Consider the following 26,756-nt stretch of genomic DNA (forward strand, 5'->3'; position numbering starts at 1 on the left):
TAGTTTAAAATTTGATGTTTCCAGTAGAAAGTTTGGGCAATAGTTCCCCTGTAAAGATCGCAAGGTCTTTACAAGCTTTTCTAACTAATTTCAATTGGAAAATATTAAGATTAAATATTTTAACTTTTAAGGTAAAATAGCCAAGACTGAGATTTTAACCTGTCCAGGGGTCTCTGTATGTTCTCCAATATGCATGTTTGGGTACTCCAGCTTCTTTCCACTGCAACCCACCCCCACCCCCCAAAAAAACAACAAAAAAACTGTTTGGTTAATTGCTCCCTATTGCAATAGTGCATGCATATGAGATTTGATTGCTGTGGAAAATTTTTCTTTTATTACTGAGAAATATATGGATCTTTCTCAACATGGCATATTTTAATAAAAAAAATACTCATTACATTGTATATTTTTTTCCTTTGAAACAATGCCTGTCTCAAAAGTCTTTAGCTTTCTAGGTGTATGGCGTCTTTTAGTTTGGTCTTGTATGAATTTTATATAATTGAATTAATTAAGCTTAGTTGTTTTTGTTTTATCATAATGCTTAATCCATGCTAGTTGTATAAAATGTTAATACAACTCGTATTTATGCTTCTCTTTTCCCTGTTTATGATCCAATTTTACACTCACTACTCAGATTATCTTTGTCTGACATTTATAGTTTTTTAACACATCAACTTTATATTTCTGTACATTTCTTTCCTTTTCATTCCTTTTCCACAATTTGCTTTACTTGACTCAATATTTCAAGTACAAATCGCTGGATCTCCAAAAATATTTAATGTTTCTTGGAAACTTTTATTATGAAATCCGGAAACAGTTTTTAACCCGGAAGAGGTTGCTGTTTACAGCGCAACGTTTTCCGCCACAAAACGACAGATATTTAAATAAGTCTCAAAACGGCTACGGTAAGACATTATTTAGAGACTTTAAACTTTAAGGAAAGTATTAGTGTTTAACCAGAGACAGAGGATAAACCGGTTTCAACCGCAGAAGTTTATGCTAGCGCTACTTTAGCTTGTTTTTTACAAATCAGGTAGAGTTAGCGTAGAAGCTAGCATTAGCTCACACAAATACACATGTGGATAAAACAATTCCCGTCTTCTGGGACTATTTATTTAGGTACTGATGTTGTTGTTGCTTAAGTAGGTCACCAACAGTAACCCTAGTTCACAAATTACATATGTGTATAAGTTTATTTAGGGATTTCCGGTCTCCTTTCTGGCCTTGCTCTTCAGCTTCAGGCAAATTCTCTTAACATGCCAAAAAAAATAAAAAAACTGGAATTCTGAGTAGTGTAATAGCTAAATGTCTATTTTAATAAGATTAAACATAAATGAGAAACCAAACTACGTGATGTGATAAATTAAATATAAAATCTGATAACAAATGTCAGTGATCAGTGTTTTTCACTGTCACCTGAATGTTTCCGTTTGTCTAAGCAGATTAACTTCACTGCTTTTGAGTGTCCAGCTATTAGTAGTTAGATCTTTGGCTGCCGAGTACCTGGATTACTTAGGGGGGATATGATACAGATCAAATCAGTTCTAAATCGCTTAAAAACAATTTAAAAAAAAATTAACAATGGAGCTTATGGAGTGTACTAATCAGGTGGCCAGTTCTGCAAAAAAAAAAAAAAGTGGGTTGTTTTCCCTTCAAATTAGTCCAAAACTTCAAAACTGTCAAGTAATAAATTGATAATGGCATAATAATGTGATTTTTTTTTTTCTCTCAGAGGCCAGTGCACTTTAATTTCGTAAAGAACAATTAACACCGAAAACAGAAGGCATTTTTAATATCCAAAATAAAAATCAACAGCAACAAAAAAATTAAATAAAATGGAAATTATATTTTTTAAAAAGCACAACCGAAGCTATCAATAAAAATGTATTATGATGTCTCTGTTAACAAAATTGCCCTTTAAAAAATGTTTGTCATCCGAATGGAAACTATTGAGCTCCTTTTAATTCATCGTGTGATTAATTGAGTACTGGTAATTGCTTATTGTGACAGGCTTCGCTGTAAACCAACACCTGAAGTTACTGATTATCCAAATGTGCTGTTCTCATCAGAATCTTTGTGTTCTCTCAATTTGTTCCTTTGTTTTATTATTATTTCTAGAGGGATGGATTCTCCAGTCAGAAGTGAAAGCTCCAGTCCTAAACAAAGAGAGAGAAATGGTAACATCTACTTCTTAGTCTCCTTTATTTCTAGTAATTTATATATCTACCAAATGTGTTGCTCTTTCTCTGTGTGTGTAGGACCTTCAGATGATGAATCCAGTCCAGGAGCACAGAAACCTCAGCCAGCTAATGCAAGGGAGAGAAGCTCTAAGAAGGAATCCTCTCCAGAGGGCAGTAACAAATCCAAGAGCTCCTCCGCTAGCAGCTCAGACGGCAGCAGCAGTGATGATGATGATGAACATCAAAGTGCTCTAGTGAAGATCAGGAGCAGTGTGGCACAGATACCAGTAAGATGACTTTCAGCTTCCCACAGTATGAGCTAGAAAATTAAAAGTTTGTCACAGGGCATTTTTTTCTAAAGCAGCATGTTTTTCTACTTGTCTGATGTTCTCAGGGTAATTCAATTTCATCCTGCTGTTAAATTGTTCTGATTTGTATTACCAGTTAGAAGAAATGGTACTTAAATCTTCTCTTCTGTTGTTCTCCCAGAGAGCCAGGTCCAAAGAGAGCGACAGATCCTCATCTAGAGAGACTAAACGGTCCAGGGAAGAAGACGGATCCGAGTCCAAAGAAAACAACCGATCCAGATCCAGAGAGAGAGACGGATCCAAGTCTAAGGGACGTGAAAGGTCGGGATCCAGATCCAGCCGAGAGGCTAGATCCAGATCCAGATCCAGGGAACAAAGAAGGTCCAGGTCCAGATCCAGAGAACGGGGAAGATCACGGTCTAGATCAAGAGGACGGGAAAGATCCAGGTCTAAGGGGAGAGACAGATCCAGGTCAAGAGGACGGGATCGTTCCAGATCCAGAGAAAGAGACTGGAACAGAGACCGCTTCGACAGGAGACGCTACGCTCGGTAAGATACAGAGACACAGAGTACCAGTCAGACTTATAAACATGATAATCAACTTTGGCAAAATCCTATCAACAAAACATAAAACAAAACATTATTATCTCTATTACAAGAAGGTGTGGAAATGGTTTTGAGATTATTGTATCATGATGACATGCTTAAAATCTAAATTATGTGTGTAATTAACTTTTTACAATATTAACACTACATGATATTTAAATCTGATCTAAGCAAATAATCTGTGAAATATGTCTTTTTAAAACTAGAATCTGTAATTTCTTGATGCTTGTAGCATTTTGTTTTTACCAGTCCTAGTCAAAGGTTTACGTACACATGTCACTGTAATGAAGGTCATTTTTTAGGCTTTGATGTCTCTGTTGTATCTGTCCTGTTTCTTGGGAGTTGTAATATTTACCTGGGATTAAAGGTCAAACCTCAACCTGAAGATCAAGGTGAGACTTTGAAACCTAAGTGCTCTGTGCCACAAGTCTCGGTGATGGCAGCATCATGCTGAGCATTTGCTTCAATGCCAGTGGCTCAGCAGATAGAAAAAAGGAGGATGACCACTTCAAGCGTTTTCAACTTCATCTCAGATCAACTACCAGATGATTGAGTCAAACATTGAAATGTGTTTTTGCAACAGATAAAGCCAGCTAAACCTACTAAAGCTCATTCTGTTCCAGAAAACCAGTCAGTCTAAGTGAAGCTTACCGTTTCTGGTGAGAAACATGCTCCAGTAGTGTGCTGTGTTCCTCTGCAATTTGCAAAAAGAACATTTCAAAAGCACCAAGTAAGGTTCCTGTTTGCGTCTCTGCCTTTTTAAAATAACCTAAAAACTCCTCCTTTCATCTGCGTACAGAGATCGCTACGACGACCGACGCGACGACAGGGACAGACGTTTTGATCGGCGAGCCAACAGAGATGAAGACTCAGAGCGCAGGAGGCGGGGCCGCTCTGGCTCCCCTCCAGCGGACAAGGAGCCGGCCGCCGGCGAAGAGCCGCCGGTCAAGAAGAAGAAAGAGGAGCTGGACCCGATCCTGACGAGGACCGGTGGCGCTTACATCCCGCCGGCCAAACTACGCATGATGCAACAGCAGATCACAGACAAGAGCAGGTAAGATTGGGTTTGTTCCTCTGACACCTCCTGATCGTTGATTAGTCTTACAAAAAAAACTACAAACCTCTTTTACTGTTTGTCTTGTGGTACTTTTGTTTCAAAGTTTGTTGAGTCAAGTTGAACGGCAGACTGCTACTGACATCAATTATCTCTATCCGTTGACATTGCGTAATCACTGATGTCCCACCCTTTTTCACAGCCTGGCCTATCAGAGGATGAGCTGGGAGGCTCTGAAGAAGTCCATCAACGGTCTGATCAACAAAGTCAATGTGTCCAACATTGTGAACATCATCCAGGAGCTGCTGCAAGAAAACATCGTCAGAGGAAGGTGAGCAATTATTTAATTGTACACTAATGCAAATTCTGGTTTATTTTTTCAATTTTCCAAATATTTCCTAGATGTAGAACAGCTGATGATGTTATAGCAAGCAGAAAGAGGTTTGCCGTTTGTATGCTGTAACTTTTCGGCTGCTCCTCCGTCTGTCTGCCAGGGGCCTTCTGGCTCGGTCAGTGCTGCAGGCCCAAGCAGCTTCGCCCATCTTCACTCACGTGTACGCTTCTGTCGTGGCCATCATCAACTCAAAGTTCCCACAGATCGGAGAGCTGATCCTTAAACGCCTCATCTTAAGCTTCAGGAGGAGCTACCGCCGCAACCTCAAGGTACCCGTCAGTCAGGCTTCAAGGATTAATAACCAATTATATTTCTGGCTTTTTTTAAAATCTTCTGTGGGGAAGTAATAAACTCTTTTGAAAGTTTTGGGTTTTTAAATGGCATGCTTAAATATAGTGATGATCTTCAGTGGCTTCTCCTACTTGTGATCTCTGTAGGACTGAAACAATTAATTGAATTAATTGTGATTAATCGGTTTAGTAATCGATTTAGTAATTGAAATAGTAATTTGGTTTAATTTCTTTGCAGATATTAATCCCAAACTGCACAAAAATATACATATATTTTGCATTAAAGATGAAAAAAAATCCCTTTTCCTTCAAATCTGTTCTACCCAGAGCTCCTCAAATGGCTGTTTTAGCTTCACCTGCTTCAAAGTCTGAGAAAAACAATCTCGTATTAAGCACCGTTTACTGTCTTAAAGTATTAATTAAAAAAAAAAACTGATTAGTAGATAGTATTTTTTTCCTTTACCTACAAATGATCAAGCATACACTACAGGAATGCTATCTTATTGCATTTCAGACATTTTTATTTTCGTATTTAAAAAAAAATTATTGAAGAATTTGCTTATTTGCATCTTTTAACGTATTTGTAATATTGTACAAAAATGGCTTTTGTACAATAAAAGCCATTTTTTTAAACGTTTAATCAAAATGTTTCCTTTTAATTAAATGAAAAACCTGCAGAACATGCCAATTTCTTTTATGCAATCGATCGATAAATCAGTAATTAAAGTGATCGTCATTTGCAGCACTACTTGTGACCCTTCTCAGTAATGTGTTATTCAATTGGAGTCTAGTTTAAATGCTCTTTCAGGTGAATTCATTCAGAGGCCTAACAATAGCAAACGTTTCCTTTCAGAGAAGTGGTTTTCGAGTGAATGAGCAGTTTGAATGTGACAGATTCACCTTTGTTCCCAGAGGTGGAACTTTTCCAACATGAACAGGTGGAGGCGATGCCAGTCCAAATTACTGAGTGGAGAAAGATCTGGAGCTAAATGAGATACGTAGCTGGCATAGGAGGAAGCTTTTAAACGTAACCTAGAATGTGTTTCCATGTGCTGCTGTCGAAGTCTGTACAATCTGTTCGCTTTTTAAAGGAGATAATTCAGCAGAGGAACGCTTTTCGCTCTCATTGTAAAACTTAATGCTTTGTAATGTTTAATGGTTTTGGGAAAAGTTGTTCATTAAAGCCTCTTCCTACAGCAACAGTGCCTGACGGCCTCAAAGTTTGTGGCTCATCTCATCAACCAGAACGTGGTAGGTCCTGATTTCTCCTTCCCTTGCTGTCATGCAGTTCGAGTGTCAACGTCCAAATGTGGTCGTTTGTGTGTGTGTGTGTGTGTGTGTGTGTGAGTGAGAGAGTTCGTGTTGCATTTCTCACTCTGCGCCTCCTTCAGGCCCACGAGGTTTTGTGTTTGGAGATGCTCACTCTGCTGCTGGAGCGTCCGACTGACGACAGCGTGGAGGTGGCCATCTCTTTCCTCAAGGAGTGTGGACTCAAGCTGACTGAGGTCTCACCCCGTGGAATCAATGGTACTCTCCATCAGCAGCTGTTGACGTCGTGTCTTCTGTTTAAAAAGGTCAACACAGGTTTAGATGTACCAGGGTTCTGGTGCAGGTTTAGATGTACCAGAATAACATGCCACCTGATTCAGGTGTTTTCCAGGTCTGGTTAAGTAAAAAGAAAATAGTGTGGAAATATTTGTATTTCCAGACTTTAATTGTTCTGTTGATTATAAGCCATCCATCCATCCATCCGTCTGTTTTATTATCTCCCGTCTATCGTTTTGTTCAACATCCATTCAGTAATCGGTCCATTTGTCCATCCATCCTTCCATTCTCTCTCCATTTGTTTTTCCATTATCGCAAGGTCTGGAAAAGTCAAGGATTTAATTTTTTCACTACTTTTCAGATCTAAAATCTATCAATGGCTAAAAGCAGATTGGGAAATGTTTCTGTTTCCAAACTTTTTTTTTCTTTATCTCTCCTGTTCTCTGAAAGCTGTGTCCTCCTTTCTCTTTGTTTTTTCAAACATTCATTCATCCGTTCCTTTTCCTTCTCATATCTTTCCTTCCTTCCTTTTTTCCTTTCTCCTGTCTTTTCCCTGCTGTCTATCCTTTCTGTGCCTTTTTCTTCCATTCTTGTATCCTTTCTTCCTCCTCCTTGTCCTTTGCACTTGCCATATTTGTGTCATCCTTTTTTTCTCCATCCTTTCAATAATTCCTTCTTTGTGTCCTGCTTTTCTTTAAAAGTCCCTCTTTATTGTGTTCTTTCAGCCTTGCCTCCATCCTTCCTTGTCCACTTCCTTTCTTTCTCTCCTTTTGATCTTCCTTCCTTCCTCCTAGCTTCACGTTTTTGCAGATTAATTGATTAAGGGCAGCAAGTTGTAGAAATATTCCCCATAAATTTATAGGTTCGTGATTATCTTACGTTTTAATGTGAACTCAAACGACTAGGAAGTCTGGGAACAATATGGAATTTTTACTTGGAAAAATGTATAGGAATCCTGTCATCTGTCCATCTGTTGAGCATTTCTGCTTTCAATTGCAGAGTTTTAATCTTAAAACCTGCTGAATATTTAAACAGAAAACGTCTTTCTTTCTTTCTTGCAGCCATATTCGAGCGTCTCAGGAATATCCTCCATGAATCGTCCATTGACAAAAGGGTCCAGTACATGATCGAGGTGATGTTTGCCATCAGGAAGGACGGTTTCAAAGATCACCCCGTCATCCCTGAAGGCCTGGACCTGGTGGACGAGGACGACCAGTTCACCCACATGCTGCCGCTGGATGACGAGTACAACCCAGAGGACATCCTCAGTAAGATGCAGAGGAAGTGGCGGGAGTAGCTTCATCAAGATGTGTGTGTGTAAACATTATTGGTGTTTGTGTGTTCACGTAGACGTGTTCAAGTTGGACCCAGACTTCCTAGAGAACGAGGAGAAATACAAAACCATCAAGAGAGGTGAGAACGCCCTTCACTTTGAGTCCAGTTCACGGTGGCCTCTGCCGCAGTTTGACCAATCAGCTGTGGCCTTCTGTCAGACATCCTGGATGAAGGCAGCAGCGATTCAGGAGAGGAGGGCGATGGCAGCGACGATGAAGATGAGGAGGAGGACGAGAACGAGGAAGCGGGAGAAGGTAAGATTAACAAAGAGAAGTCGCTGCCATTTTTAATTAAAGGTTATCCTAACAATGTTGACATTATATAGATTAGAGCTTTAAATTATTTTGTTCTAGTCATTGTTATATTTTTGGGTTTAGGATTTAGGTGTCTGCATTTTTAAACTCCATATTTAAAAGAAAATGGCTTTGAAAAGAAAATTTAATGACGACATGGCTTCAACGTTTGTGCATAAAAAAAAAAAATTCAGTGGTTTTTGTATCCAATCAGGGGAAAAAAATTACTTTGTAGCTTTTTGTGACTTGCTCTAAAAATAATTTGATCTGGTTTGTTGGGAAAACAAACAAACTCTTTTTGGTCATATCATAAGAAGCTTTTTGGTCTCAACCAGTGAAGAGTTATTAGCTGATCAGAAGTTTGTGTTATTAAATTTGATTACATTTGGGATGTTTACAACATAAGTGTTGAATTAGGTTTATTTTTATGATCTTTGCAATATTCTGATAAGCATTGAGTAAAAAACCTTTACCAACTAGTCAAACTGCTCTCTCTCTCTCTCTCTCTCTCTCTCTTTGTCTCTCTCTCTCTTTGTCTCTCTCTCTGTCTTTGTCTCTCTCTCTGTCTTTGTCTCTCTCTCTTTGTCTCTCTCTCTGTCTTTGTCTCTCTCTCTTTTTCTCTCTCTCTCTCAGATGAGAAGGTCACCATCTTTGACAAGACAGAAGTCAACCTCGTCGCTTTCAGAAGAACCATTTACCTCGCTATTCAGTCCAGGTACACACACACACACACACAACTTCATATATTTTATCAAGTAGTCAAATTTTTGTTTTTTGAAAATTTAGTATTTGGAAAATCTGGATTTTTTTTTTCCAACAATGACCTTAGTTCAGAGTGATGTCAGCATGCTCAAAGTTTTTTTTACAGATTCTATTAATTTAAATTCAAGTCAGTTCAACGACAGAATATAAGGATAAGGCAAACAATTTTTTTTTACAAGAATATAGTCATATTATTACACAAATATCACAGTCATGATAAAACGAGAATAAAGTCATAATGCAACAAAATAATAAATTAATAATAAACTGAATAAATCAGTAAATACTACCAGAATAATGCATATCTAATAAAGATATTAGGAGGATGAGGTTATAATTTTATGAGAACTCCCAATACAAAAAATAACCAAAATATTAACTATCTAAGCTTTTTTTTTTTTTTTTACATTAAAATTACTTTTTTGTTTTTATCATAATTTTAAAATGTTCTTTTTTTGGTAATATTATGACTATGTTCTCATAATTAAACAAAAATTCTCATAGCCAAGCCCTAATACAACATTATACAACTCACAGAGGGGTTGATTGTAATAGAAGCCACTGTTTAAAAAATATTTTCTGATCTGGTATGAAAAACATCAATGATTTCATTTTTAGTTCATTTTGCCCAGCCCTTTTTAACGACTTTAATTCATTTTAGAAACTGCATTTAACCCTAAAAAACAGGGGAGTCCACTGCATTAGGTCTGGGCTTTGGCCCCCATAAGTCCCACCTGTCTTCAAAACGTTGATAAATATGCCAGAAAATGTCCTGAACAGAACAACTAAACAACTGCGCACGCACACACACACACACACACACACACACACACCCACCCACCCTGCCTCAGAGATGCACATTGGCACAGCCGGTGACTCAGTTTTGTCTCTGGGTGTTGGCAGTTACTCACAGCTCCTGCTATATTTGATTGAGTTGGACGGTTATTTAAGGCTGAGAGAGAGTGAGGCTGTTTTTGTGAGAGACACTTTTAATATAAGACGACTGAAGATGGAGATTTTAGGAGCGTTCTTGCTTCCAGACGTGCTTCTATAATGCTGTAATGATTGGTGTTTTGAATGTCATCTCCTTAATAAATATCCTCACAGAGGTGGCCCTAAACATGCTAGCCTGTGCGGTTGCCATGGTTTCCCCAAAGAAGATGTGCCGGGTTATAATAAGATAAAGATGAAACACATTTGCAGCTGTCAATATACATGTTTGGTTTATATGTTTGTTATTTTTGTAGCTTGGACTTTGAGGAATGCGCCCACAAACTGATCAAGATGGACTTTCCTGACAGCCAAACAGTAAGTCTATGAACAGAGAAGGGCTTGAACTGATCAGTAATGTAACCCTCCATACACCTTTCAAAATCTTCTCTGCATTTATGTGAAAGACAAACACAAAGCAGTCCTTAATCATTGATACTTGGCTCATTATACAAATAAAAATCTGATAGTTGCGGCATGCAGCTCGTCCTTTGATCGGGCAGCAAAGATATTCCCAAAGGGTTTCGTGTTTTTATGCTCACTAAAAGGCGTTGTGACATTGCCGACGCGCACACGCTCCATTGTTTGTGTTGCACCCAAGGCTTTTGTCTCAAGGGCCAATTCATGCCCTCAACAGGCTCAGCTCAGCTAAATCAAATAAATGGCTTATTACCAGGTTTGTATTGAACTTCATGACATCCTGGGGAGGTAAAGTCACCGTGTTGGAGCGAGGATCAGTCTAAATCTTGCAGGACACACTGGCTTGTGGTGATCAGAGCTGGTTGCCCTACTTCCATCCCTGCTTCATTGATGGTAATTATGCCCATTATTTGTGTAAAAAGGGTTTGACATCCTAGAATGAAGTTTCTTTTTGCTTTAGCTGTCAACCAATCAGCATGAGTTTAACTGACTCAAAGGGACAAGGCTTTATTTGATCTTTTCTTTCACCCTCCTGTCAAAACAATTCCTCAGAGAGCTGCTAAATATCATAGCTACGTTGTGACGTCACTCTCTGTCTCCATGCTTCCCTTTATTACTTGACATTCTCTTCACATCAGCAGACTTGGAGGATGAATGATGCCACAGCGCTGTTTGACATCTTACCGTCTGAGGCTTCAGTCTTCTAAATACTCAAATCATAGGCCATGTTCTGTAATTGGTGGTTTTATTTTGAATATTCTGTCATCACATTCTAAATCATTTCTTAGTTTTAGCTTAAAATAAGATGCAAGTTTTGTAAAAAATCCACCTTACATTATTTTACTCAATGCAGAGTGAAATCTGCCGTCCTTCTGATCGATATATATGCAGACAGATTTATCATTTATTTCTTATCACAGCTAAATGCCTCTCTATGCTACACAACTATATTTTATGTAGCTTCTTCAACTAATAGTTTGACCTCCTTTTGTGACCAGTTATTAACTGGTCACAAAGGATGGTATAACTTACCATCCTTTGTGTCTGCAGCTTCATCTGTGTGTGTGCGTGTGTGTGTGTGTGTGTGTGGTCCTCAGGTCACATTAATGATAATAATAGAGTTTAGATGTTGATAGTTGCCAGTCAGCTGTGTGTGTCTGTCTTTGTAATTGTGAGGATAAACTTGTGTGTTGATTGCTTAATGGGCTTTAGAAATAAACTTTTTTTCTAGACAGTTGGATTTAGTTTAAAGCACACGTGTCAAACATTTTTGGATTCAACTGTGGAAAAAAGGCCTAATTCAGCTGAAAAACATAAACTTCCAAAAATATATTTTTTGTAACTTTGTTATCGATGTGCCTCTGCTTGCAATGACGTCTTAGAAGCCAGGAATGGTGTTCACCTTTTATTTATCACAATAAACCACATGATAAATAACATGCTGTTTATTTAGCACTTTTAGGTTCACATCCTGTCTTGAATCGGTTAATCCTGCATGTTCCGAACCCTGGATTGATTGTTTTCTGAAAGCAGAGAGGAATGAATATCATGCTGGGTGTTTTTTCGTCCTCTTCTCCGACAGCCGCCCCCTCAGACGCGTCTTTACTATCTCAGACTTTGTTTAATACAAGAATGTGTTTGAACTCGAGCAAACACCTGCTGTGCTCTGCGGTGCCTCTCCGTACAAACATTCAGACACGAACGCCGCGTGTTTTTAAGAGAGGTCGGCGCTGTCGGCCTTGTCACTCATCATCAAGGCTGAATCACTCACAGCAGCTGCGACACACACTTTCGAAGACGCTTGTCCACCGACACGCCCTGCCCGCTCCTTACGCCTCACACCGCCGTGCCCGCTCAAGTGTTTACCGCACCAGAACCACGCTGCTATCGAAGCTGTCACGTCAAAGTCAAGAAAAACCAACGCATCTCCTTTAACCCACTCGGCACAAACAGGCAGCTGATGAATCCTCGTGTGACGCGTAGGACTGCTCCAGTCAGACGGCGTTTTTGCCAGCTCTCAGCAGAGTTTTAATTACACATTTAACTACCTGCTTTGGATTCACAGAACTGAAATCACGCAGCTATCCTTGCAGCAGCGCTCAGAAGTGGGGAGCCAACCTTTGGCAGACATAACTATGCGTGGGACAGATGTTGCCGATGAGAAGGCTATTATCGCGGAATCACATCACAGCCAGCCAGCTGGTTAATACGCTTGTGAAAATTACTGCATAACTGCTTTGTCTAGTTGACATTGCTGCATAAACTCTCCCTCTCACTTCCTGCTTTGGGTTTAGAAGCTTTAAGAAGCTAAAGATCAGAATCCAGTTTTTATATATATATATATATATATATATATATATATATATAAACCAAGACAAATTGGTCAACCTTCGTTCCAGAACATTTCAGTAGTAAAGCAATAAAACCACATCTGTTTGATCAGTTAATGGCAGATTGCCTAAGGAGACCATGTTTCTGCAGTTCCTGCACCCTAAGCCAGGGGCCTCGAACTCCAGTCCTCAAGGGCCGATGTCCCGCAACTTTCAGATGTCTTTCTGCTTTAGCACACCTGGCTCCAATATTATCTCATTAGCAGAGCGCTGTAGAGCATGACTGCATGCTGGTGAGGCATTTCAGCCATTTAATACAAGTATGTAGGGCAAGGGACTAAAAGTTGTAAGATATCATCGGCCTTTGGGGACTGGAGTTTGAGAGCACTTCCATAAGCACTTATCTGACACAGTTCTTAAAGTTTTAATTTCATTCAATAACTATTACGGACTAATAGTAAAAAGTTCTTCAGCGTTAACTACTTTGTGTTGGTCTTTCATAATAAATCAAGAAAATTTTGAGTTGATTTATTTTTTTACGTTCTTTTTGGATCGCACGGCTTTCGGAGCAAACCGTAATAATTTGGGGAACCAACATTGAGAGATGGGGAGAAAAATGTCTGAAACTCATCGGATGTCAGATTACTTAACCAGAATGTAAATTTATTAGACAAAGATCAAGCATTGTTGCTTTATTTCATTCTTAGTTTCTTTAAAGAATAAAGTGTATTCCCTACATAATTCTTAAAAAGAAAAAAATGTTTTATGAGGTAAACTTGTATGTTTCTTGAAATCCAATAAAAATAACCTCCTGATTCTTTCATCTAAAGTAAAACTGACTTCAACACTTGTTCTTGTTGAATTTGCTATGTGAATGACTTGATCAGACATTGACAATACTTATTCATTTTGATGTGAAACTCTACTTTGACTGTGGAGGCGTGACAGAAACATATTTTGCTCATATCAACGATGTTTTTTTGTGTTTGTGTGAACAGAAAGAGCTGTGCAACATGATCCTGGACTGTTGTGCTCAGCAGAGGACCTACGAGAAGTTCTTCGGTCTGCTTGCAGGGGTGAGACGCACAATCACCACGCTCTGATATTAATACACTTAAAGTCGTTAAAGGTGATGAGTAGTTGTTTGATCGAAAAACTAGCCTTTTTCTTTTGTTGCATTAAGTTCATTTTATTGAGAAATTATGCTTGTATGATAGAATAAGCTGGAATAATTTTGCATTTATTTTGTAAATCTGGTGAAAATAGTATTTGCCAATATGTACAATATCATCATAATCATAACAAAAAGCTGAGCTAAGGCAGAAGCACTTGTTGAAGATCATTGGTGAAAAAATGTGTTAAAGTGATGGAGTACAGGCATTAAATTAATCATGTAGTTAATGAATTACAAGCGTTAAATCTAAGGGTTAAAACAGAGGCATAAGAAGCCGAAGTGAAAGCAGACACTTTCTTCTGAAGGTGAACGGTCTGCATATTCTTGGCACATAAGAGAACATGGCAGAAAAGTTGAAAAAGCCTAGAAGGTTAAGTCCATTGGCATGAATTATTTGCACAGTTTTGAATGACATAGCTAAAGAAAGGAAAACGACTAACTTTAATGTGAAAGTGAATGCAAAGTCTATTATTTGTTAAAAGAAGATGGACAATTAAAAGTATGCACTGTTAGCTGGAATTCTTATAACATAATGTGCCAATATTGGTTCTACTAATAACTTGAGCTAACATTAGCATTCTGGCTAACAATGGAAAAGTGATCTGCCACAATAAAATTAGGTTATTTTTATTTTTTCCTCTTCTTCCTGCTATTTTCTTCCAAGAAAAGAAAGAAAACGGGGAACAATTTTGGCAATATTTTTACCTAAGCTAATGTGCAACTGTTAGCTAGCAGGCTATGAATAGCCTGCTAGCTTACAGTAGCTTACACAGTCTGCTAAACTAACAGCTTGTATGCCATTCTTAGCTATATTATTAAATTAGCATTTATAGCTAACATGCTAACTTTCCGTTTCACACTTTCTGTGGGAAACTGTTGTATAATTACTTCAGGTTAAGACGCACGTGACTCAATTTTGTTTGCATTAAAAATTAGAACCTGGACATTTATTAAGCTGTGTGTCTGTGTGTGTGTGTTTGTGTGTTGTCCGTATAATTTCAGAGGTTCTGTCTGTTGAAGAAGGAGTACATGGAGAGCTTCGAGGCCATATTTTCTGAGCAGTACGACACAATCCACCGACTGGAGACCAACAAACTGAGGAACGTGGCCCGACTGTTCGCTCATCTGCTCTACACAGACTCCGTGCCGTGGAGTGTAAGGACACACAGTCCAGTTTTTGTCAGACATCAGAAGGTCCATCTTGGTCTGAGTGAACCAGCAGTGACGTTTTCTTTTTGTTTTAAATGAATGCTGATCAGGTGTTGGAGTGTATCCGAATGAGCGAGGAGACCACAACATCATCCAGCAGGATCTTTGTGAAAATCCTGTTTCAGGAGCTCTGCGCCTACATGGGGCTCCCAAAACTCAACCAGCGGCTCAAAGACCCGTACGAACACACACACACACACACACACACACACTTAATAGAAAAACATAGTTTCTGTCCAATTTTAGAGATGAACAGATTCAACTATGATGATATATGCATCATTGTTTTAATAAATAGTTCCTTTTTTAAGGGCAGATGTTGGTCAGTTTCAGAAACCTGAGACACAGCATGAATTCCTTTACAATTTATGACCGTCTTCTTTAAATTTTTTGCTCCAGAAAATATATTATATCAATATAATTATAGCTTACGTTCTAATGTTTGTTTTGCAGTACCCTGCAGACGTTCTTTGAGGGTCTTTTTCCTCGTGACAATCCGAGAAACACTCGCTTTGCCATCAACTTCTTCACCTCCATTGGACTGGGAGGCTTGACGTAAGTTACAAAGACCCGCCGAGGCCAGGTTCTCATGTCTGACGCGGCGTCACTTTGTCTGTGCGTGGGATCGTTAATCATTTCGAATCATTTTTGCCATCAGCGAGTAAATCTTGCGCAAAACTTTCTTTCTCAGCGACGAGTTGAGGGAACACCTGAAGAACGCACCAAAGATGATCATGACTCAAAACCAGGAAGTTGAATCGTCTGACTCGTCGTCCTCATCGTCGTCCTCGTCGTCGTCGGAGTCTTCCTCCTCTGATTCCTCCAGCGATTCAGATTCTGACTCCTCTTCCTCCAGCAGCAGCAGCAGCAACTCAGGTACGTCAGGCTGGAGTTTGTTTCCAGATGTTGATTTCTGCCAGCATCTCCCTGCCAAACCCGCATCTAACTGGTCCTGCGGTTTAGAAACGGTCAGCGGTTACATGAAGTGTAAAGACGACGACTCAGTGACCGAAAAGTAATTCATACCTCATAAAATGCTGCATATTTTTTTATGTCACAACCACAAACCTAAAGTATTTTTACTACAATAGATTTATTTGACAGTCTTCACACAAAGTGAGACTTGGTTTTCAAATGTATTTTACAAATAAACTTTGCTTTAATGTTGAATCTGTTTTTGGAAAATGAAAAAGTGCAACATTCCTGATTAACATGAACATATCTGCACGGCAAAATACGATAGTGGATGTATTTGACGGGAAAGAACACAAATTTAAGCCACAATTTACATTTCTTTCCTCCTGTTGTATTTGTGCTGCACAATTATGTGTTCTTGACTCATAAAATCCCACCAAAGTAAAATGAAGTGTGCAGGTGTGACGGGACAAAAGTTAATGTTTTCAGGAGGTATAAGTTGTTTTTCAAGGCTCTCTAAATGAAAGAAAATTGGTTTATTGAAATATGAAATCTCCACCAGAGTTTTACCTGTTTGCATTATTCAGAAATGAGTCTGGAACTACAATTTCATCAACAAATAAAAAGTTTATTCATAGAATTTAACATTTTAGTGCCGATGTGAAGATCTTAGTCTCTGGTCTCTGTAGATTCTTCCTCTTCTGTTAGTGGAAACTTTGCATTTAAACAGTTCATTTGTTATTTTTGTACAGATATTTCGCTAAAGTAACACTTTATTGATCTAACTTTCTAAACTCTTTTTATTTTTTTATTTTTTGACAGTTATTGTTCTTCAGGCTGGTGCATCGTCTGTAGTCTTCAGCTCTTTTATTTCCCTGCTTCATTTCTGCTGTATAAGACAGCGGAGCTGAGAACTTGTTTTCCGAGTCATTAGTTTCTCTTCCCTGCATGGCTGCGAAACGCATTAAAAAAGCCTTTGGGTTAAACAGACTACAGAGAAACTTTTAGAGCTGATTCTACGGAACGAGGATGGGTTGAGAAGCCGCTGCAGCCCGATTGCAGACATAAAATCCTGCTGGTCAGGTCCAATATGGAGCCGTAGACTTTGTTCAGTAGCAGCGAAGCTGCAGTTGTTATGCATGTGTGGAGCAACAAATTTAATTGGGTTTGCATATTGGCTTCTTAGAATAAAGTTGCATAATTTCCATGTTTCTTACCAAATTTACACATTAAACTTTTTATTCTTGGGTAGAATCTGAAATAATTCCTCTCCTTGTTTTGTCTTCCAGATGTTGACAGCAAACGCAAGAAGAAGAAGAGAAAGGGACGCGTTGAAGAGAAGAAGAAGAAAGGAAAGGACAAGAAGAAGAAGGAGAAAGTGGACAAGAGGCGAAAAGGAGGCAGGAGCGACAATGACAATGACGCCGAGAAGCAGGCGAAGAAGGACAGGAGGGAGCGCGAGCGTGACTTGGAGGAGCGCGCACGCAGGGACCCCCGGGGACGAAGGCGTGAAGACAGGTCGGAGGAAGAGGAGCGGCAGGAGGAGGAGCAGGAGGGCCAGAGACGAAAAGCGGACAGGCAGAGAGATGACGGCAGTGAAAGAGACAGAGGAAGAGAAGGGGACAGAGGGAGAGACAGAGACGGTGGGCGAGGGAGAGAGAGAGAGTACGAAGAAAAGAGAGAGAAGGAGAGAGACGGAGAAAGGGATAGAGAGAGGAATAAAGAGAACAGAGACAGGAACAGAGAGAGGGAGGAGAGGAGGAGGAGATGAAGTGATGGACTGATGACTTGCAGACGAGGGGAAGCTTCCCTCCTCCTCTCCTCTCATCCTTCTTTACCTCCTGCTGACTTTATACTGTCAATTAACTCGGACCCGTCGTTCTGTTTCCCCTTCAGCCTGTTTTCTATTGTTGATTTTTGATGTTTATAAAATCAGGAGAAAAAAAAAACATTAAAGTTGCTGTAGATGTTTTTGATTAATTTCGTTTCATATTTCTTTGACTCTTTAATTGGACAACATTTGTTCTCACCGTTAGGATCCATCCGTTCAGCCTAGGGTAGATGGGACTGATGCTGCATTCCAGTTGCACTCAGAACTGGGAAATTTCAACTTCCCAGTCTGAAGGATCAACTGGAATGCTCTCAGATTTGAGTTTCTCATTGGGATCCTGGGAGCAACTCTCACTCATGACCCCCAGTAACAACTTGTGAGGCAGACTCCGCGTTTCAATATGGCTGTTCCTTGCGTTAACCGCAGTGAGATGGAAATGTGTCGATTTTCAAGCCGTGTAAAAGTTTGCTTGAAATCAGTGCTGCATGTTGTGCCAGCAACTCTAAACTGAACGAATGGAGTCATGGAGATGTTGCAGGCTTTGTTGCATTTTACATTTTGATTGTTCCAAAACTGCAGTCATGACCGCCTGCTGTTTTTGTTGTCAGTTTATGTTCAATGGGTATAATTTCATTGATTTTTGTCGAGACGGACTTTTATACACATGATTCATAACTTAAAGTGAAAATCTCTGGATTTCATTTTGTAGCGCGTCGTAAATGTGTTCTGGGGATAAATTAGTCTCAGGTTTTTTCTAAGTTGTGACGCGTTTCTAAGTGGCTACAGCTGTTGTCCAGCTGGTTGCCCACGGTGCTTGACCTTGGAAAAATGTTTGATGAAACAGATCTTGGGTTGATGCCTAAAAGCAGGAGACGCAGTTGGTGCAAAGGTTGGATCCAAGAGAGCAAACATCATTCTGTCAATTGACTCATCTTCATTTTAAGAACTGAAAAGTTCAGATATTATGGTTATGGTTAGTGTTTATTTACTTTGAAATGTCTCTTTTTTTTACTTCTTTTTCACATTTATGAACTCATAAACTCAATAGCTGCTCAATAGACAGAAAACTATCAGAACTACACACATTTTTCTATCACCCAGAAGCGTTTAATCTCAGAAAGTGTCGCCAATCTCTGAACAATTACTAAATTATTCTGGTGAAACCTTTCAGACTGAGGACTCACCTCTGCAGATTCTATCCCTGCTAAGATATAACTTATTATTAAGGGGGTTTATGCATTTTGTAGTGAAGATATCCTCAATACCGTTCAATAATCACATTAAAAATTCACTTTATCTCTCGTACTGTGACCATACAGTGGATCTGAGCCAACAAACACTGAAATCACTCGGTCCGTTCTACACTGTTGTTTTTCTCTGAGCTGGCTTCCTCCTTGCATCGTCCGTGGAACGCATTCACGCCATCGGCAGGTCCTCGTTGTTCAATTTGTTAATGTGACAATGCTTGTGCAGCTTTGGTGTCAGTCTAAATACGAGGACGTTTGCATCCTCATTAAGGCCGCCTCTGTTGCTTGTCATCTGCGCCGCGGCGGTCATGAAAAACAGTTTTTGACAGGTTATTTGTCATGTTTTCCATTGAATCCGAGCAGATGCCTGTTTCGATTGCCCGTCGGCATCAAAACCTGAATTGAGTAAATGAGGAAAAACAAACCAAGTTATAGTGTTGGTCAGACTCGGCCTTCCATTCTGTCCTCTAAAATGACATTTTTCTCATTGGCTCGATTTTGTGCACACAAAACAGAAAAGATTAGGGTCTAAATCATTTTGAGAAGAACCCACCAAACTGGAATCAGGTCGCCGCTGCTTTTATCTCTCTCCGTTTTCTTACTGGTTCTACAGAAGCCTCTTCCAGTTGCCAGTGCCTCTCTCATATATCTTTGTCCAACCTTGATGTTCAAGGTGAGATCAGGAGAAGAGTGTGTGTGTGTGCACAAGTGGGTCATTTCAGAGCCGCACAGCGATTGGCTGCATGTCCTTAGGAACAGAAGGATGGGATTGGTTTGCCGCTACACAGCAAACACAGGAACGGATCCACGGGGACCTGTGAGCTGCGAGGAATTCTGGGAAACTACAGGGAGGCCCTGCAATGGAAGAGATGCTGCATAGAGAGGAGGAGAGGGCTGGGAGTGGACTCTGTTTTTCCACAGCCAGTTAAAAATGTCACAGCCCAAATCAGTAATCACAAATGCTTTTACTCCTGCAGGATCCAAAGCCTTAGCTACACAGGATTAATGTAAAGCAAACACGGAACTTTGCATACATGATTGGAGTTTTAATTGTTTTACCCCTGAAACTCTGGTATCGCTGTCGGATTTATTTCTGTTTGGTAGATCTGACTAACAACCTTAAACCTTTTATTTTGGATCTCTGCCTCCTTTAAATTGAGGCTTTTTCTGTTTCAACTCATTTTCTAAATCTACAAGACTGTTAGGGCTTGTGAAATTTAACTTAAAGTAGAAAGGTTTAAGTAAGGAATCCAATTAAATCATGATTTTTAAACTGCATATTGTATTTACTCCGGTTGTCTTTGTTTCATGTTACATTTCGTTCGATGAGCTGAAGCATGAAAGTGTGACGAGAAATCTCTAAGGTGGCAAATACTTTTTCTCATTGCACTGTATGTCTGAGTTTGATTTTTGTTGTTCTGTTAATTAAAAAATCCCAGCTTGTATATTTTTTTTAACTACCGAGGAAGCAAACGGTCAGAGTCAAATTCCCTGTGTTCATTAATGTTTTCTGCCAAAAACAACAGCAAAAAATAATCAGAAAGACCAAACCAACAGGAAGCCTGTCTCCAAGCACTTTCTGACTTTACTTTCCTTCTCCTGCAGCTGCTTGTTAGTTTATGATGAAGACAACTACTTAAAAAAATGCAATTATATAAAAAACACATCAGGCGAAGCCCTAAAATAGCTGGCAACTCCATGTTATCTGTGCTGCACACCTTACTACTTTTAGGCATGGATTAATACACAGTTGATGCTTCAGTCACTAACGAGGCCAGTTGATTATAAAATGTTGCAGAGCAGCAACATGAGAAATGTTTCCAGATTAAAAATCATATGTTCTTTATAGGTTTCTAAATAAAATAATAAAATACCAACTTCAAAGCCAAACTAAGGGCAAAACCTGACTTGTAACCTTTTTTTTTTTTAATTATTTGTAATCCTTTCCAGCTCATAATGGTAAATTACTGAGTAAATAACAGCTTTATTTAAATAAGTGAGTATTTCTGATGTGATTAAACATGTTCTGAAAATCCTCAACTCCCATCCCATCTGCCAAATCGGTTGCGTAAGGAACGAAGCGCAGCAAATGCTACATCTATTTTAGTGATCGTGTAATCAGGCGGCCCCCTCACTGAAGCGACGTTAGTTAAACGGTTCATTTTCTTTCTCGATATAAACAGCCGCATGAAGGATAGAGCGAGGGGTCACAGAAAAAAAAAAAGAAAGGTCAGAGCTCGGCTTAAGGAGAGGAAACCGATGCAGGTTGGCATAAAGTGGATTTTCATAAATAAGCAGCCAAAAGAGCTGCTATCAACACCTCAGCGTGAAACGTGGAGCCTGTCTGGCATCGAGCTTCCTGACGGACATTGAAAAGTGAGGAATCTATTCCCTGTAGGACGAATAAATCAATCCAACTTGAGATACGTAGAAGTTTGATTTTTGCCAAATCTGCCACTGATAAATCCACTGATGTAAATAAATGTGTTTTTTTAGAAATCGCATGCCGGATGAGTTGGGGGTAAAGAGGAGCAGCGTGTTGAACACATGCGTGCTCACTCATTAGTAGTCCTTTCACACAGATTTGCAAATTGCATTTTTCCTTTGAGAACCAGAAACGGTGCTGATGCGTGTTGGAGTGCAGCCCTGTAGACACAGATCACAGTTAGAGCAGAAACACTTTTTTTCCCCCCCGAGTAGCTAAAATTTTCTTACCAGATACTTTTTTTTTCTTAAGAAAAGAAGCTCATTTTATAAAATGATCAAAAACATTCAAATTCTTCTTTTAAGACGTCACATCATTCCGTACTGCCTTAAAACAAATAATTTGACGTATTTATCACTCGCTTTGACCTTAAAGCGGGAATGTTCACCTCCATTAAAGGATTCTAGATTAGCTGGCATTAACGTTACAGTTTTTGAGAACTGTAGATTTGGTTTTTCCATCCATCCATCCATTTTCTAACACCCTTGTCCCTTAATGGATTCGGGAGGGGTGCTGGTGCCTATCTCCAGCTAATGTTCTGGGCGAGAGGCGGGGTACACCCTGGAGAGGTCGCCAGTCTGTCACAGTGGATTCGGTTTTTCTGACAGATTATTCTGAGATTACAAGGAATCCACTGGTTCAAAGTATATTTTGATCAGTCACTGGGAAAGCTAAAACATACGAGCAGCTGTTACTGTGATCTCAGTAAACTCTGTCAAAGGATTGGTAATAATAACTTTTACGCTGGTTAATTTATGATTGTAATAAGTCAATTATGATTAATTAATTAATTAAAGTGCTGCTGATATTGTTTTAGTTCAGTGCTGCTCATCTTTCTGCTCAGAGATATTAGAAGTTAGCCTTCCCATCGATCGCTAACCAAGTTCATTACCATTCCTTACCTGGTACGTTGTTTTCAAACAGCACAAAAAAGAAATAAAAAAAATCAACGTTGTCGATCACAACTTCTCCTTCTGCTCACTGATTGGATAGGTTGAAATTCTACTGGAGGAATCCAAGTCAATGGGAGAAAGCTCAGACAGAGTGAGAGAAGGCAGATGAGAATCAAGTGGAATTGAGTAGGAAGGCGATGGCCAGGCTAAGATCGACCTACCTGGTTCTTCTCACCTTCTGTCTGCTCCCTTCTGACCCCAACGACGACCACAAGGAACAATGCAAGGCTTACTTGATATATTTGTTTTCTCAACACTACTGGTGCTGTTTGAGCTGTTATTATCTTGCTGCTGAGCGTTGTCGCAGAAAGACGCTTCCACAAGACACTGAAGCATCAAGCCGGCCGGCCGGCACCAAGATAATCTCAGATAAAAGATCAAATAATAAACTTTGTAGCAATTCCTCAAAAAGTTTAGACAGGGATAAAAGACTGGAGTCATATTATCAGTGAAGCCACAATCTTTCCTTGGATTTAATTTACTCAGATATCCTTATCGCCCAGACAGCAACAGTTGTGCTATTTAGCCGAGCGTTACTGCTGTCCAGTCAAATTTGTAACGTGTCCCGACCTGAAATATCTGCCTTGAAGAACAACATCAGTGGCTCCTTGACTGCTGGTATAATTAAACTGTCTTTCTTTCTCTCCTTTGGGTGCAGGTTTATTCTTCCAGACTCAGAACGGTAAAGCGCTCTGTTCATGTATCGACTTCAAGGGTCTGGATAATAACCACGGCTCACGTCGATCCTCTCTCTCTTGAGCCACGTTGTTTTGAGGTAAGGCTCAAAAACATTGAAACATCTGTGCCACATGCAGGTAAAAGCAAATGTTAAAGAGAATATACTTTAATATTTTTATATGAAACATATCTAAAACAAAGTGGGAACAAAAAACATACATAATGCAATGGTTTTAGAGAAACCGACTCCATAAATATTTCATTCCAGCTTTCATTTTAAGATGATCAGATCATTTGAACATCAGACTAATGTCATTTAGACGTTTGTTTCATTTTTGTTTAGAAAAATGAAACAAAAAAGCCCTTTTTTTTAAAAAAAAATGGCAAAGGTACCACTGATTCAGTTTACACAGATGTTACTGTGTCTATCTCAGAGATAGAAATCTCAATTAAATATTTCATAAATCCCTTCATTCAAGTTTTAAAATATTTTCCCCCCCCCCCCCAGTGAGCTTTCTAGTAAGTGTATAACTGGGATCAATTCAATTCAACACTATTTTATTAATATATTAGAGAGAAATTCAATGTTGCAGCAGAACGGATCTACTGCAGTGATCTATATTAGAGCGGACCTGAAGAATCCATCATACATTATAAGCTTACAATGTCATATACATTTCATTATTTAACCAGCTCAGTTAAGACAAAGCAAATCAAGATGAAATATCTGAAAAGAAACAGATATATTTTAGGAATTAAGTTGTTGTTGCTGATTTTACATGTGAACTAAACTCCACAGCGTTTTCTTTAAATTCAACTTTCTGAGGTCACACTTTCTGTCTCTGCATGTTTCCCTTCAATATAGCAGTTTTCAACAAAAACACCCATTGAAAAGGACCTTGGTAAGACCATCTGCAGTCAAATCTTGGTTTCTAAAGAGAAATCTATTTTCTTTTGACTCACACTAATGCGGGGAATTTTACCATAATTCACTTCACTTAATACTTTAATGTTAAAACTCGTTGCTAAAGCGCCTATTTTTCATGTTGAATTTGACGTCTTTCAGTTTAGAAGCTGCAGGCTGGTTAACATGTTTACTGACAAGATGGGTAAATATTTTTTTTCAAAAAAAGATCAAAATCTTAAACATTTATAAATTAAAAAAAGGCTTCCTTACTTTGTGCAATAAAACAAAACAAAAAAGTCCGTTGTGGTCCTTAGTGGAAGATGTTACATTTTTAATAACCTTTCTATTTTTCTCCTGCAGATAATTGGGGATTCGACTCTGCAACAGAAAAGGAACAAAATGTACATTTTCCAGTGTTTAATTTCTCTCCTTCAAACAAAATTACACTTTTCCCAAACGCATCTTCATAACTAGAGTGTTCTATTATTGATACTAGAGACAGTTTTGTCTGTGATGTTTCCTAAATCTAGAAGTCATCAATAAACACCTTTTTGTATGGCAAATATAGAGATATTCCTGGGATCCATGAGACCTCCTGTTTCCAGCGTCAGCAGCCACATAATTACTTCTGCAATCTAACATAAAGCCAGATTGTGCAACCTGAGGGTCAGTCGGAGTGAAGTGGCGCAGCAGAGACCACCCAGCAAACCCACTCAGAAACCAGAAGGAAAGTAAGATGATCCCTCATTATGACACCGGAAAACTGAGTTAGTTGACTGTAAACACAAAAAGATGATGAAAAACACGGTGCGCTCCAGCCTGTATTTACAACTTTCAGCGGCAAACAGTAGCGTTCACACACAGCGTACGCGACATTTGTATTTTTCCTTACATGCTTATCCACTCGTACAGTTGTGTGTGTGTCTCTGTGTGTGCGTGTTTGCCTCTCTAAACACTCTATATGTCCCTGTTTCTATTTGTTGAGCGCGTTAGTGAAGGCGGGGGCCAGACATGCGCAGTGCGGAGGCAGTGTGCCGCGGAGAGCGCGCCACTCTCCGGCTCCGACAGAGTCCCGGAGTGTCCGGATACCTGAAGGATGACGGGCTGACTGACTGATGGCTGCTCGGCCAAAGTGCGGGCGGAACCTGCGGGCTGGAGACGCTGGTCGGTTCAGGATCGATCAAAAGTGACCGACCGGACAGCTGGTTTAGTGTGAGAGCGGAGTTGAGCGCTTTAGACCAACAGGACTCTACTTTCTTCATCCATCCATCACCTCTTCTTCATCCGGTAAGGCACCTTGCTCCTTCTTTTCCCGATGATAGCTCTTCTATCACTCCGCCTCTTTTCCTGTTTTCTTTTCTGAGTTAGTTGAAGATTTTAATGTAGCTGCTGCTGTATAACCCCTCAGTATGATACTGCCTTATTCTTATCCATATTATTTGTCAGTTAATTTATTCAAGTCATTTTGTCGTCTGTTTCCCATTTGATATATCTGCTGATTTTTGGCCCTTCTGACTGGAATGATTAGTTTGATGATGTGCTTCTGTCTTTTGAGTAAAATAATCCCTTTAATTTGTTTAAATGGTCACTTCTTGTGCTCATTATACATATTTATTTAGCTTTTAAGCATTATAGTGGGTACATTTTATGAGAAAGCACGAACAAAGATAAGCAGTTCATTTTAAAAGCTAAATACAAAGGTTTTTTTTTTTTTTTTTTTTTTGCTTCTGTCAATGTGTTTTGCTGATTAAACAAAACTAATCTGTTTTGGCAGAATAACAAGAACTAAAATTTTCATTGTAGAATTGCATATTTTTGTTTTCTTGCTTTTGAGATCCAAAACTAACAAAAGATTTTGTGTTTATGCCATAAATATACAAAAGTGAATGACATTAAAGGTCACACTCTAAAAACTTCAAGGTAAAAAGCAGCCCATCCCAGTTTGGGGTTGGATATGTGCATATTTGGGCATTTAATACAACACGGTCATGTTGTGGGTTCTGTTTTCAACCCTTAAAATGGGCTAAAGGGTCAAATGTGAAGGGTGGGTTAAAAAAAAAAGGAACCAGTTACCCAGAAAAATAAAAATGTAACGTTTGTGTTAAAACGAATGATGTTCATCCATTGATAATTTTTTAACACATTGAAAGGGATTGTTGTTTCTGTCTGCAGCAGTTAGAGGCAATTAAGGCACCTTGGTTGACCTTTTCCAGAGTGTGTTGACCAGCATAGGGCAACACAGAAACACACGACATAGATAGTCATACCCACAAACTCTCATCACAGAGAACCATTGAATGAGCTCACAGTGTCTTCAGTCAATTAGCGTCTAATTACAGCGGCCAATTAACCTATTATACACGTGTTTGGATAGTAGGATGGAAGCCACTTTACCTGAAAGCAACAGCAAATAATTGTGTCCAAATATTTTCTTTGTTTTTTCATTATTTCTACATTTGAAATAATAAGGAAAAAGAAGAAGAGTTACATTATAGTCTAACAGGTCAAGATGCTCATCCTGCCACATACTTCTTGTTCGTGCCATACAGTTGGAGGTGCAGTCTCACATAATGGAAAAAAAATAATTGCAATGTCAGCAGTCTATTCAGCCTTCCAACAGCTTCTTTTGAAAGCTATAGACAAAAACTATAACTTTACGCACAGTTTTCATGCTGATCACAGAGTACGCACTGTACACTATAGCATTTGGGAGCCTTAAGACAAAATGTACAGGTTTGCAATATAAACTCGTCCACCGTGAAACAGAGATTCTTGAGAATAGGGACAAAACAGGTCCTATGGATAAAGCACAAAATTCGAATGAAATATACACAAAATATAATTTTTTCA

The 26,756-nt window shown here is 39.1% G+C and overlaps 2 protein-coding genes across 2 annotated transcripts in view; both read left to right on the plus strand.

Annotated features, from left to right (window-relative positions):
• The first annotated feature begins 812 nt into the window (after positions 1 to 812).
• On the plus strand, positions 813 to 17,785 carry cwc22 (CWC22 spliceosome associated protein homolog). Its single transcript, XM_015053041.1, has 20 exons — positions 813 to 905; positions 2,119 to 2,177; positions 2,259 to 2,467; positions 2,670 to 3,037; positions 3,894 to 4,148; positions 4,351 to 4,479; positions 4,643 to 4,811; positions 6,030 to 6,083; positions 6,224 to 6,359; positions 7,439 to 7,645; positions 7,728 to 7,790; positions 7,871 to 7,966; positions 8,639 to 8,720; positions 10,015 to 10,075; positions 13,506 to 13,583; positions 14,684 to 14,836; positions 14,941 to 15,068; positions 15,344 to 15,445; positions 15,582 to 15,766; positions 17,095 to 17,785. Exons 2-20 carry the CDS (start codon positions 2,123 to 2,125, stop codon positions 17,574 to 17,576), a joined length of 3,012 nt encoding a protein of 1,003 aa, XP_014908527.1. The 5' UTR covers positions 813 to 905; positions 2,119 to 2,122; the 3' UTR covers positions 17,577 to 17,785.
• Positions 17,786 to 24,918: 7,133 nt separating this feature from the next.
• znf385b (zinc finger protein 385B) overlaps positions 24,919 to 26,756 on the plus strand; it is a 77,728-nt gene continuing 75,890 nt past the window's right edge. Inside the window, exon 1 of the mRNA XM_015053040.1 lies at positions 24,919 to 25,193. The gene's annotated coding sequence lies outside the window, so the exon portion shown is untranslated. The remainder of the gene's footprint in view (positions 25,194 to 26,756) is intronic.

Source organism: Poecilia latipinna, unplaced genomic scaffold (assembly GCF_001443285.1).
Source record: "Poecilia latipinna isolate Pla-1442-1.1 unplaced genomic scaffold, P_latipinna-1.0 Scaffold1156, whole genome shotgun sequence".
Taxonomy (NCBI): domain Eukaryota; kingdom Metazoa; phylum Chordata; class Actinopteri; order Cyprinodontiformes; family Poeciliidae; genus Poecilia; species Poecilia latipinna.